This window comes from Phalaenopsis equestris, unplaced genomic scaffold, assembly GCF_001263595.1.
Source record: "Phalaenopsis equestris unplaced genomic scaffold, ASM126359v1 Scaffold232908, whole genome shotgun sequence".
Classification (NCBI taxonomy): domain Eukaryota; kingdom Viridiplantae; phylum Streptophyta; class Magnoliopsida; order Asparagales; family Orchidaceae; genus Phalaenopsis; species Phalaenopsis equestris.
This window is the reverse complement of record NW_018250867.1, coordinates 344482-359216: the sequence shown is the minus strand read 5'-3', so window position 1 is coordinate 359216 and position 14735 is coordinate 344482. Positions and strand designations below refer to the sequence as shown.

General features: G+C 33.4%; 1 protein-coding gene across 1 annotated transcript; it reads left to right on the top strand.

Moving 5' to 3' along the window:
* Positions 1-4634: 4634 nt before the first annotated feature.
* LOC110038461 lies at positions 4635-7795 on the top strand. Its single transcript, XM_020743311.1, has 2 exons — positions 4635-4949; positions 6184-7795. The coding sequence occupies exon 2, from the start codon at positions 6476-6478 to the stop codon at positions 7652-7654; it is 1179 nt and encodes a 392-aa protein (XP_020598970.1). The 5' UTR covers positions 4635-4949; positions 6184-6475; the 3' UTR covers positions 7655-7795.
* Positions 7796-14735: the final 6940 nt, after the last annotated feature.

Below are 14735 nucleotides of genomic sequence, written 5' to 3'. Positions count from 1 at the left end.
AAGACTATGTTTTTCTATTTAAAGTAAATGAAATTATATTTTTGAAGTATTAAAAATCTTAGAGTTTCATGTAAGATAAAAAGAATGAAACTTCATGAAAAATCATCAAAACTAATATGAATTTATAAAGTGAAGAAAGGTAAAAAGTTTTAACTTTAAGAAGAGGATAGTGAAGTTCAAAATTATTAAAGGCTATCCAGATATAGTAATCATCACTTGAAAAAGAAAAGAAAAAAAAAAGGATTGAAAAGATCCTGAATAAAAAAAAATGTGAAGAGAGCCTAATCAAAAATTGGTATCAAAAATTGGTTTCACTTGAATTAACTTGAGGAAAATGCTTTATTACATTTTCTAAACTTGTATTTGAGTATTAGCATACTTAATAAAAATTCTTTTTTATATGGATATTCTATATATCCTTGATATAACAAATTACAGTTCTTCTTGAAATGAATGGAGATTTATAAATCTTAGATTTGATTACTAAGCATTCTTATACTTATAATTTTAATCAAAGTTATTAAAAGTTTTTTTAAATATACTATTTAATTTATTAAATTAAAGTATAGAATTTTATAAGTTAATGTCTATCCTAAGTCATATTTTTTGTAGTAAAAGAGTCACTTGAGAACAAGTAACGTTTAAGTTTCGGGGATTTTGACACGTCTAAAAATTACATATTTTATATACATATTTTATGCTCAACTTTAATGATTTTTAATGATATTACACTTTAAAGAAAGCTATTTTGCATATTTTTTGTTTCAGGTACAAGAAATGAACTTTTGGAGAAAATGAAGACAAAATGGTGCAATTTGGAGTAAAAACGAGCAAGAAATAAAATTCTGACTTCGCACATTTCAATATGTCTTTTTATGCTTAACTACTTTATATTTCTCACATGTTTTTTTAATAAAATTACACTTTAAAGAAAGGCTTTTTCATGCTTATTTTGTAGGTATATATGTTAGGAGCGAAACAGAGCTGAAACGGAGCAAAACGGTAAAGCTGCTGTAGGATGGCGCCTGAGGTACTAAAATCCAGAGAACTGGTGCCTGAGGCGCTAGAGACTACATAAGACAGATTAAGGTGGTTCTGAACGAATTTTGAGTGGATTTTGAAGGCTCCAAATGATTTAAATGCCCCATGGAGTCATTCAATGCATCTAGACACTTTGGAAGGCTTTTTAATGATGGGATATGTCTCTTGAATGAATGAACATGTCTTTTAGAATTCAAAACGTGTGATTTTTAGAGAGAATTTGAGAGGGAATTTTGAATTCTTTTTGAAAGGAGGCAGCCCCAAATTAAAAAGGATAGGAGTCTAGGGCATGAGTGTGGCGTGTAGTGAGGGGAAGTCTTTGGAGAAGAGAGGATTTTCTTTTAGGGTTGTAAGAGGAGAGGGAAGGTAAGAGATTTCTTCTTCATTACATTTCTAGGAGAGAATTGAGTGTAATTGTAAAGAGAGACAACGCTTAAAGAGAACTTCTAGAGAATTGCTTGGGAAGAAGTGTGAGATAAGTTATGTTATTTTTATTCTTGGTTTTGTAAACTTGTTTTTATACATGAAATCCATGTTTTTTCGTATCCTTCTCATGAATTCTATGTATTCTTCTTTATCCTTCTCCCTACAATGAGATTTAGTTTTGTGAAGAATTGATTTTGTTTAATACAGTTTTAGATGTTAATAAATTGTGATGATTCGAACTCTGATATCCATTTACTTTTTGATTTGGTCAATTGAAATGTTAAAATTTAGTGAGAAACATAAGATTTGAAAGGGTTATTCTTTCTAAAAAAAGGTAAGAGTCACATTCAATTTCATGGGTGAGAATGTAATCCATGGGGTTGAGTGCAAAAAAATAGAGAAATATACTTTGTTGGATGCAAAATTGGAGATTTTAAGTTGAAATATTAAAATCCCCATTTTGGTCCAATTGATTGGAAACTAATGCGAGATTGTTAGCCCTTAAGCAAGGGAGAAGTGGGAGCTCTGGAGTGAGAGTCGGTATCCTCCCAACCTAAACATGAAATTAAGGGCCAAACTCTGGATTAGTCAATGTTCTTTATACACTTGATAGAGGGTAAATAATATGATTGCTCCTATTTTGCACAATACAATTTTATATATAATTTTAAGTGGTCTTAATTACTTCACTAACCATGTACTCATTGTAAAGGGGAATGATGCTTTCTTAAATTTGAACTTCCTCACAAAACTTTATTTAGTCTTAGTAAATTTAACTTTGAAGTTTAGAAATTAGTTTAGTAAACTTAGTTCTTCTAGTTACATTTTTGTTAGCATTCATTAAACCCATTTTAAATTGTCTTTCTTACCTTAATTTTTATAGTTTGAATATTGTGATTTATGTTATTATCATAAGAATTTCCATTTTCCAAACTAAGACTTGATGGTAGTAGACTAGAATTAGCCTAAGAGATTTCTTACTACGCTTCTTTGTGGGATCAATACTGGTGTTTTTAAAGAAAATCATTTATTACTTGAAGTGATAAGTGCACTTACGTAGAACCACTAGTGTGTGAATTATTTTATATATTTTATAACATTTTGACCACTTAATATAAAGTAAGTAAAGTTTTTGGCCATATTTTGGAAGCTAAATTACTGCGTAATTTCGGGATGGGTCAAGTTTTTGGCACTCTTACCAAGGATTTAAATTGACATAAAATATGCAAAAAACAACACACACTAGGGGCGCATCATCATTCAACTAAATTCTGAGCTAAAATGATCAAGATCAAGTACTTGAAGCATAACAAAAACATGTGATACACACGTATGATGCCAAATGATAGCCAAATCTAGCATGCTTATAGTTCTCTCAATGAAACTTTAGTTCAATAAAATGAAAACAAAAATCTAATGCAACAATATTGTTAGTTTGTCATTGATTAATAATTGATATTCAAACAATCGTTGCAATGTTTACAATGATATAAAATGTGACTCACATAGTAACACTAACACTCAGTCAAATAAATTAATAGGCATCCTATACTCAATTTAGCAAACTAGGAATATCAGCGTATGTGAAAACTGAAATGAAGTGACTATTGAACTATTTCAAACTATAAAAAGAAAAAAAAACTAAAGAGCCAAACTAAAACAAATATCAATAAAACATAATATCATAATAAACCCAAATGTAATGGCTTCCTACAACTAGTACATTGAGTTATCAAACCCTCACCATAGAATATAGCAGCCATATTCACAATTTCGCCCCAAATGGGGATAATATCTTCTGCAAATAATAAAAATTAAAGACAAGAGAGGGGCTAGCCAAGTATCTATCATTAAATTAGCTAAATGAGAGGAGAGATTCAGTTTTAGTGTAGAGAAAGCACAATGATAAGTCAAGACTCACAGGCCACAAGTGCTAGAAAATCAGAGATGAGTACTTCTTTATAGGAGAAAGAGCAAAGGAACTTGTTCGTCGATTAAATGGTAACCCTAACATTAGCAGAGGCTTTCCCTCGAAGCTCCTCCCAACTCGAAAAGAAAACCAAATGGCTGCTGCTGCGGCCCATGGGTTAGGGCTTAGTATATAGGAATATGATATTTATGGGAATTATAATTAGGATTTTCTAATTTAAATATTTATTATTAAAAAAAATTGGTTATTTAATTTAAGCCATCCCATTATGATCATATGGCTAAAATAAAATTACATGAAATAAAATGATTCCAATGATTTAGTTTATATTTTTTTATTCAATAAATTTATAACTAGTATTGTTATACGATTATAATTTTTTAAAATTAACTTGAACAATAATGAGCTGAACACAACGAACACGTCTATTTGCTCGGCTCGTTTATAAACCAAGCCTAAAAAAATATTCGTATTCGACTTATATGCTTATCTTAGCAACAGAACATGAGCTATTCACAAACGAGAAATTTTTTTGGTTGCCCTACTAACAAGTGAGTGAGGTGAGAGCAACTATGATGAAACTTTTGAACTAAACTACCCTTACTATTTATAGTAGTCTTAATAGAGGTGCGTCAGATATCTGTTTCCTTATATTCTAAATGCCACTTGTTACTAAATTACAACTTAGATGCACTCCTTCATATTTGGTCTCATGCTTTAGCTTTAATTTCTTATAAAAAAAAATTACGAGCAAACATCTTATCTATATTTAAATGTTATTATATATATATACATATATACATATATATATATATATTAACATTTAATTACATCTGTCTACAATAATATGATTTAAAATATGTGAGCATGATAAAACTTCAATTTATTTAATATAAATTGATATAAACAATAATTAGTTATTTTTACATAATTAATTTAAAATAAATAATTCATATTTAAAAAAAAAAGTTTGCCTTTCATGGTCACAGGCTTTCAAATTAAGATCCGACCCGTTTGATCGTATACTAATATGCCAGCCTGGGAACAGTCATTAACTGAAAAGACTAAAATACCCATATTCTATTCGTGTTAGTCGGCTTCCAGCACAGGGAGATACGTAATTTTATCATAACCTACGCGGCCAGAAAAGTCAATTCAGGAAATATTTTTATCTGGTTACCCCGGTGCGAGTTTCCGCTCCAACGAGGCTATGAGATAGCGCCCAGTAGGAAAAGATCCCTCCTAAGCTACGGTAGAGATAGCCCGAGCCAGAAGACAGCTGGTGACAGGCTGTCAGCAACCCGGCCATGCCAGCTTTTCTTTGCCTCCTTCGTCTCTTTCTCTCTCTATCTCGCACGCTCTTGCCCAACTACGCACAGTGATCTTCCGCTCGCTAGGGTTTACCTGCTCCTCTTCTTCGGTCTGCTGATGCCGTGATGGTTCATCGGATCTGAACTTGTCGTTCCGGACCCTTTTTTTCAACTTCGTTATTCGTTGCTGGTGCTGGATGTTAGGGTTTTGGTTGAATGCGGGACGCTCAAAGATCCATACGGTGAGCCTCCTGTTATATGCCTCTGTGAGGGTCTTTTTTGCTTTTAATATTTAAGAGTCTGCAAATGTCGAGTGTATCTGGTTATTGGTTGATCATGGACTTTTTTTACTTTAGCGTCATGAGCTATGATTATTTCTTTTGCTTTCGTTTCATTGTCTTGTAATTTCTTAGCAGTACTCTATCTTTTTCCTTTATGACAATTGTATCAGCAATGGAGTTGAATTTATTGAGTTGGACTGTGTAGTAACTTATGGTTTCCAAAGAAGCTTTGTGATATTTGGTTGATGCACTTAAAGCTACCGAGTAAGTTGGAGAATAATTTGAAACACTTGGGCTAATTGTTAGGGACATGCGAACTTTTGTATTAAATTACATGATTCCAAGTTCCTTGTGGTATTCCATTGTCGTCTGTCTGCACCTTTTGAATTTTTCTTTGCGTGTGTTGCTGTCAATAAAGTACAAGGACGTTAGTTACGTTTATCTGTTTCTGTTTTACTTTGATACAATGGAGTGCTTTGTCATGAGAAAAAGCCTAATTTTCGTTTTGCCTTTTTTTTTTTTTTCTGGTAGGACTAGTTTTATGTTGAACGTGTTGCGCAAAATTGAAGTGGAAAAACTTTCTCTTAGCATGCTTCATCGTTTACAGCAACACAAAAATTTGTTTTGTTTCGTTCTTTAGAGCCATTGCTTGAACTTTGTTTGACATGCAATCCTCTCATTATGGAACTAAAATTCTCTGATACTTTAGAGTACATTTTTTCAATCTTTATTTGTTCATTTACTGCATGATGATTTCATTTATCATTGTCATTCTGTTGGATTATATACTTTTTTTTGCGGTTTTTTGCTAAGTTAGAATTAATGACATGTTGAATACTTTGTAACTATTACTTCATTAGAAAGAACTTTTGGACCTTATTCAGAGTTCTTAATTATTCAGGGCTCTTAAGCGTTACTATTGTCCTTTTTGTCTAATTATGCAACCATGTTTGAAGACTAGGCATTCAACCTTAATTACAAACCAAAATCAGCTGAACCTTGTAACTGAATTTATTTTTTTAATTCACTTTATCACAACCTTGCTTTTTTCATTGTTCTGATCGCCATTGAAATATCTTTTTAATTGATGTTTAACAGCTTTTCCGTCTCTGTATTTCAATTATTTATTGTAGCCCATATCTTATGTATCTTAGGAAGTTTTCCAGCATTGTTTTAACAAAATTCTTTTGCTCAGGCGTTGTTTGGACCAAGGAGTTCTCTATGAGCTAACATTATAAGCTTTGCTGTACATTGGATTGCTACAGCTCTCAGGTTGTAATTTTAGTACTCATATGACTTCAGAAAGTTTGGAAGGAGGAGGCATACTTTCTAGGATACACCTTCAACCCCATATGAATTCTGGATCAAACTCAGGTTATAGTCGATCACTTACTAGCATTCCAGCAAATATCTCCTCATCAAGTGAGGGCTTTCTTGGTATATGCCGCTGCTAGTGGGGAGCATGCGAAGGATCTGTGCTTTGGGTGATGCCCCTGACCAGAGTTGCCACCGATGTATTCGGTGTGGTGACCATTGTCCTTGTCGCTTTGACCTCCATCTTGGGATTACTGTGCATCTATCGCTGTATCTATTTTCATCTTCAGATTCAAAGACGAGGCTTTTTACACCTCAGGTACTTTAATGGCCCCTGGATCATCAGAATCACGATAATAGTCATTTCAATTTGGTGGGGATTTGGTGAAATTCTCAGATTAAGTTTCCTGAGAGGAGCAGGAAAGCTTTTCTCTACCATAAGATGGCAGAAGTATGGTTGCAAGTTCTACATCCTGTCAAATCTTGGCTTTGCCGAACCAATCATCTTTCTCATGCTTGCTTTCTTACTCCATGCTTCACTCCAGAAGAGAGAATCAGGCACTCTGAGTCAGAGGTGGAACAGGAAGACAGTTTTGTTTGTCATCCTTCTTTGCATTCCCATATTCATCCTCCAACTGGTCCTCGTTTTATTAGGACCAAAATTTAACAAGGAGGAGATACCTAGAACAAGAAAGAAGATGGCCAAGTTCTTCACGAGCACATATTTGGTGAATAATAGGTGCATATGCACTTACCCTCTTCTGAGCACCATAATTCTAGGGTTACTGTATTTTCTTCTCATCTGTTATATAGTTTACGTTGGTGCCCGATTGCTGTCTCTGGTGATCAACAAGGGATTGAGAATTAGGGTTTACTTCCTCGCGCTGTCTGTGATTTTCTTCCTCCCGCTAAGGGTGCTCTTGCTTGGATTTTCAGTGCTGCCTCATGTAGGAAATCTGGCCTATGAAATGCTTGTATTCTTCGCCTTCCTCATGCTGCTGTTTTGCAATATGATAGGCATATGCATTCTAGTCTACCTCCCTGTTGCAGATTCACTCATCTTGCGAGACATCGAACAAAATATTGGTGGAAATAACGACACTCCTTATGATGACTACTTTCACGAAGATGCGTCGTTAATTGCTAACCAGAGCCATCAAGATGTGTCGAGGAATTCGGACGCATCGACGAAGCGGGGTTCCATATCCTTCCGAACGATGATCAAGGATGATTCTCCTGTGTTGGATGGAATTGTGGAAGGCCGTTGGAGCCATTTTGTACCACTTCAAATTGTTTCCCCTGCAGGGTCCTCTTCCCCATACAGGGAAGTGGAGGTGACTCCAGTATACTAGGGAAGAAACATGCACTTCTTCTTATTCACCTTTTTTGTAGTTTAGCTTTCGAGTTTTTGTGAAAGAAAACGTTTGTGTAAAGAGTTTTTAATGTTTAATTACCATGGGAGCGAGTATGGCGTGGTTTTACAGGTGTGTTCATATGAGAGTTTTTCTAAGTTGAAAAATTGTTAAATTTTTATTGCTCTCGTGTGGACGAATGATGAGAAGGGAACAATTTCCGCTCGGCTGGTTCCGGGTTGTATGTTTACAGACGACAGTTGTATGCATGCCTCCTAGTGAATTCTTGGTCTGGGTGCTGGCCAAGCTTGGCTGTTAGCTTTTAGTTTCTTTCGGAAAAGCTAGCCATTATTGACCGCGCCGCTAATTCCTTGTACGCTGCCTCTTGTGCATCTCCACACGCTTTTATTTATAGATATGTATGCATGATAATATGCTGCTTTTCCAACAAAATTTTCAAACAGAAATTTTGTGGTCGGCAGCGAGGCTAGGGAGACCAAGGTATCATGTCTTGACATTGAAATCCAGACGTATTCTTTAGTGATCTTTTATTAGAGAAATCAAATTAGCCAATCTTGTGCTGTGGGCGGCAATACTGCCCGCAGTATTACCCTGAATTTAGAAGACATTGCGAGAATAAATTTCTGAATTAAGTGGCTTGAGTTACGAACCCAACTTAGCTGGTGTTTGGCTGCAACTACGATTGGAAATTAATAAATTTTGCAAATTTGAATTTTTTTATCAAGTAAATTAGGATTTATTAAAATCAAACGCTGTTAAATCCAGAAAACAATTAAAATTAAATTCAGTTGAATTCGTTTGTGGCGTTGGGCACATTAAGGTTAAATTCATTGTGTTTGTTTTCTTATAATAAATCTGTTAAGATCAACTAGAAAAACATCCGTTAATTTTTTGGAGTTAGTTTGAAGCCCACAATGGCTTGCTCTAAAGATTGGCATTTAATTAGTGTCAGCCAGTAGCTGATTTATTTTTTCGGCTGTCTTTTTTCTTTTAGCATTTTATTAGTTGTTACCCCTCTAATCAAATCAGAAGGCCACTTCTGTTTTGTATTTCTTTGGCAAGAGGTTGTAATAAAAGTGATTGTGAATATTATATATATATTTTTTAAAAAAACTAAATATTAGACCGTTTTGGTAGATGTAGTTGTGGTGACATTGATAACGCAGTGAAAATTTTGCTCAGAACCAACCTTTAATCTAATGGTGTGGTATATGGTTTATAGGTGGAAATTTATGATAATTTTGTATGTTGCAACTTAATTCTGAAATGCTGATGAAAATTATGATTGTTAATAACTTGGAAGTTATTATATATTACTAATCAATACATCATGCCGAGCATCTAATTGTATGCAATATCTACAAATGTTTGTTGCATCACTCTTTCATTTTACCAGTAAAACTGTTCTTTATGATCATTTCTCAGTTTTAGTTCCCAATTGCCCAAATATGATGAGATACTTCTCAACATAATTTACAGAAAAATCTTGATTTTTATTTTGCTATAAGCTATTTTCTTTTCTTAATATTCTCATGTACACCGTGATCTATTCACACTAATTGATCAACTACAATATTGGCAATTTATGTACATACTACACTATTCTTATGTACCCACAAATTTAACACATGTAGTTTGATATTTATATTTATAGCGCTTAGGCGTTATAAACCTATGCATGAAAAGATGTATTCATGTTTAAAAAATTAGAAATTGTGATATTTTTGATGCGATGTAAAAGATTTAATTGATATGCATGTAATTATCAAAGATTATATGATTGATATGTTAATAAACAAGAACTGTGTTATGTATATAAGTATACCCCTTAAAATACTTTAGAGGCATTTACATACATACCACACCATTCTTATATACATACCACACCATTCTTACATACATACCACACCATTCTTATATATATATATATATACATTTGTAAGATCTTAAAAGTCATATTTACATACATACCACTTGAATCTTTAACATCATATCAAAAATGTCACCATTGTTATCTTTCTAAAAGTAAAATATCACTCTCAAGGACTAGTTTATTGAGAAAATATTGCGTCTAAAGTCCATTCGGACTCCAGTAGGAGTGTGCCAGATGTTGCATTAGCAGGCCCCGCCTCTCTCAATTAAAAAATGAAAAACAAGTGGCATTTTGGGGCAGCCTGGTTCGAAACCTGCCCGATAATAGGAGGGGAAAAAACATGCCCTGTTCAAAATCCCACACTTCGTCTTCAATCCCTTTTTCGCTCTAGGGCTTTTCTTTCACTTTTCTATCTAGGGTTTAGGCGATAACCCTCGATAAGTTCTGAAGGGCATGACAAGAAAGCAATTTTAATAATGAATAGTAAAAAGTTTTGTGATAAGAAAGAAATTGAGGTGAGTTTAATTGCCATTAAAATGATAACATTGCTTTAGGGTTGTTTGATGTCGTTTGTAGTTTGAATCAATGCGATTTTTTATATGGATATATCATATTTAAACTATGTGTAGTATTTTTGTAGGGTTTGAATAAATATATTTTGATTAAGCTTTTATTTGTTTCTTACATGAGAAGAGAGGAAGATAAGGTTCATTTGTGAGAAAAAAAATAATTTTTTTTCATTACAAAATAATCACAATACCACCACAATACCGCTAAAATATCACTAAAATAGCTCCACAATATCACCCAAATACCACCACAATATCATCAAAATATCACAGCAATACCACTTTAATACTATCAAACACCACAACAATAGCATAACAATACCACCAAAACACATATTATGGTGATAACATGATGGTATTTGTGATGGTGTTGTAGTGGTTTTTATGTTGTATTATAGTGAATTGTGGTGCAATTTTGATGGTATTATAGATGTATTATGATGATATTGTGGTGGTATTAAGGTAGAATTATCGTGGTATGGTGATGGAATTGTCATGCTATTGTGGTGCTATTTTTTTGATATTATGGTGATATTGTGGTTGCATTTGGTGGTATTATAATGGTATTATGGTGATATTTAGGTGATAGTTTGGTGGTATTGTGATGTATTGTGTTGGTATTACAGTGGTAATTAGGTGGTATTGTGGTGGTATTGTGATAATACTTTAGTGGTATAGTGGTATAGTGGTATAGTGATGGTATTTTGGTGATATAGTGGTATTGTGGGTTGTTTATGACTACTTTATGATACACCTGAAAAAATACCTATTTTTAATATACATTTAATGTTCATTTTTTAATGTTTAATATACATTTAATGTTCATTTTATGCATATTTTTTATGATATTACACTTTAAAGAAAGATATTTTGAATATTATTGATTTCAGGTACAATGAATGAATATTTATAGAAAATATGTGCAAAATAGAGCAAAATGACAAAAATATCAATGTCGCCATAGCGTCAGGCATGACTAGAAGGTGGCGCTATGGCGCTCCAGGCTGGCATCATAGCGTCATTAACCAAAATTCTAGAAGGTTCATTGAAAGTGACCAGAATTTGAAGGGGTGATTGAACCAAGCCTTGGTTATTTTTAGAGGTTTATTAAAAGGGACAATTGTTGAACAAAAATGAGGAGTTTTAGAGAGACATTTTAGTGAATTGGGCGGATTTTTAGAGTCACTTACTGTGTAAGGGTGAGTCTTTGTTTGTGTAAGAAGAGTTTGGAGATTGTTTAAAGGAGACTTCACAAATTGCTTGGCGAGAAGACATGAGAAAGGTATCTTGTATTTGTGTTTGAGTTTTTGTTGTTAAGATTTGACTTTCAGTACAAATCATGTGTTTTTATTTTATATCCATGAATTCAGAGTAGTTTTCTCTCTTTCTCCTTGCATATGAAAATTAATTATACGAGATGAGAATGGTTTAAATATTTCTTTTTATTTTAAAAATTGCGGTGATATTTTCACTGGTTCTTAATTTACTTTGCAAACTTGTCATTTGTAATGTTAAAATCTATTGCAAAATATAATGACCTGGGAGGGCTATGATTTCACCAACTAGTGAGTACCCCACTTCACTTTGGATAGAGCCAATGCAAACGTCCAAGGGGGGAGCAAATAGATAGGGAGATAAGTTTTGATGAGTGTAGAATTGATGTTTCTAGGGTGACAGGCTAGATTTTATCATCAATTCGGTCTTGAGTTTGGATCTAAGGGTCCCTAGTAGATTCTATAGAGAGGGCACGGTGAGTAATCTGGAAGTAAGAGGCCAGAATTTACTTAGCACTACTATACAAGATGGAATAAACTCTTTGTTAGTCAATGTTATTTGCTAACACCGAGAGGGGGTGAAGGATGAGTATGCTCTTATTTGTCACAAATATCATTATATTTTTAATCATTGAAATCCTACATTGATTAATATCTCTTTGCAAAGGGAAAGATCTTTTCATAACATTCAAACTCGTTTAAAACTTTATTAGTCTTTCAAAGTTTATTAATCTGTTAAAACTTTGTTCATACTTTCTGCTTAAATTTAGTTTTAACCATTGCAAAAATTGACATTATTCTCCTATCATATTTATCTGCAATTTACATATAAGTTTTCTTTAGTTATTATTTAAAAGTTACAGTTTTTCCCATGGGATTGATATTGGGATTTTTTAAGGAAAATCTTATATTACTTTAAACGATGTGTATACTTACATAATACTCATAGTGCGAAGGCTTATTATATATTTTCTAAATTATTTCATTTTGTCACACTAGCCGCTAAATATAATTTGGGACAATTTTTTGGCAATCTATTAGAGCAAAAATATCTATGTAATTGTAAGCCGGGTCAAGTTTTGGCGTCATTGTCCACGAAAGCGACGAAACTTTTTTATTTAAAAAATTTTTTGAATTGTAGTTTTATATTTAGGAGAATTAAAAATTAATTTTAGTACTTTTCATTTTTGAAAATTATAAAAACTATTAAAAAATTTTGAGAAACTAAAAACTAAAAAAAAAGAGAAAAACCGAAAATCCAAATTTTTTTTTAAGTACTTTAAGTTTTATTTTCTAAAATTGTTACTTTGTGTATGCATAGGTCGGGATCTAAGAGTTTAGTGCCTTACAATTTTGACTTAGAATGGACGATAAGAAATATTTGAAAACAAAGAGGACTTTGCAATTTTCAAGAAATGACAAATACATCTCAAAATAACATTGAAAATCAAGCTATTGAAAACGAACATCATCATTTACAAAGATCTTTAAGGGATTATGCAAACCTTACAACATATGAAATTTACTTAAGTATACAAACCTCTGCTGTAGCGACTAACTCAATTTAACTTAAACCTACAATTATACAAATCATACAAAACAATCAGTTTGGGTGAACATCATTTGAGGATCAAAATTGGTACAAAACAATCAGTTGGGGCTAGTTCTGAGTGGTCGGTCGGCAGGATGTGGCTGACCGAGTGGTCGACCATTTCAATTTGTTTGGCTGGGTGGTCGGCCGACAAGATGTTGTTGACTGTGTGGTCAGTCGAGTGGCTGGTTCAGGGTGACCTTCGTTCTCTTAATTCCTCTAGTTTAGATAGAGGGCTATTAAATAATGCCACTGATTATTAGTAAGAGTAATTAACTATATATACCTAAAGGAAATCTTGATTAAATTCATGAAAAATGATATAAATCCATGGGACCGGCATTATTGGATGAGATGCAAACCTGAGGGGAATCAATATGATCTATTTTGTTGCCATTGTTATGTAAAATATAAATCATGGCTTTAGTTTTTTCGACACTAAATAGTTGAGGAGTGGCCCGCTGGAAGCTGTCAGTCGCCGAAATCGGAATCCCATCTCCCGCTTCGGAATGCCATTTTAATTTACATATATATATTTAAGTTTAAAAAATATATGAAATCAAACTTAGATGAAAGAGCATTACAACTCAAGCTATGTATCTATCCCAAAAGATACACACAAGCTTTGAGGGTGAGACTCGATCAAATAAACTGAGAAATATATGACATCCGTTTGGTCTGTGAAACCATTTTTATTTGTAAGCTGATAAGTTCTCCTAATTAATATGAAAAATTAAATATGGTTTATATTTAACATGGTTCGGAAAACGCTTCCTATAAGGGCAAACCCCTATAGTTAATTACATCTTAAATGACCGATGTCACTCAGGTAAACTCTCGATAAAAAAACAAAGGATATTATCTTCAAAAAGGTCAAAGGATTAGGACTTTTCAACGAAATTGGACAAAGAGGAGTGAAAGGGGAATAACTTAAATTTGGAACATTTTGTTTTGGAATCCAAAGGAGGAGAGACTAAGGGATGTCATAGATCCGGAGAAGAGTCTCGATGACTTCCCAAGCTATTTTATGGTTTGACTTAAATTTAGAGGAGAAATATTTAAATATTTCATCCTGCAAATTTTTATTTATTTAGGGCTTACCTTCGTGTGAAATGATCACACAAATAATCTAGAAGATGTGAGGCTTTAAGTCGTGACAAACGACAACCTCAGGATCCTAAAATGAGTTAAGGCTTATATTGTATAACAGAGCTATACAAAAGCCGAAAGAGGAGTTGAGGATTTATGTCGCACTAGGCGGACAACCTTGATTTCCTATGGCTTGGTTGTTTAATTCTAAAGAAAGAAAGGTTTAGCTAGTGTAGACATGTTTTGCTGTTGAAGTTGGTCTTACTGCCCACAATGCTAGCTCCAAGCTTCTCGTCGTGATGAGTTTAAGTTTTCTAATATGTCAAGTCATGATGTCAAATCAAGTGTTCCTAAGGGTCATGGTTATTTAAATATTATGAGACATATTAAAGTTGATTAGAGCGACACCGGTTAGAATCCTACTATTCCCTCGTTCTGGTACCACTATTTTCTTTCGGATTCACGTAGTTCAAATGAATTTATTAAACCCAACTTAATGAGTTCCATATTTTCATTTAGACCGTAGGAAATCTCATTAGCAACCGTAGGTTACCTCTGCCGAGGGATTCCAGGTTTAGCTAGTGTAGACATGTTTTGCTGTTGAAGTTGGTCTTACTGCCCACAATGCTAGCTCCAAGCTTCTCGACGTGATAGGTTTAGTTTT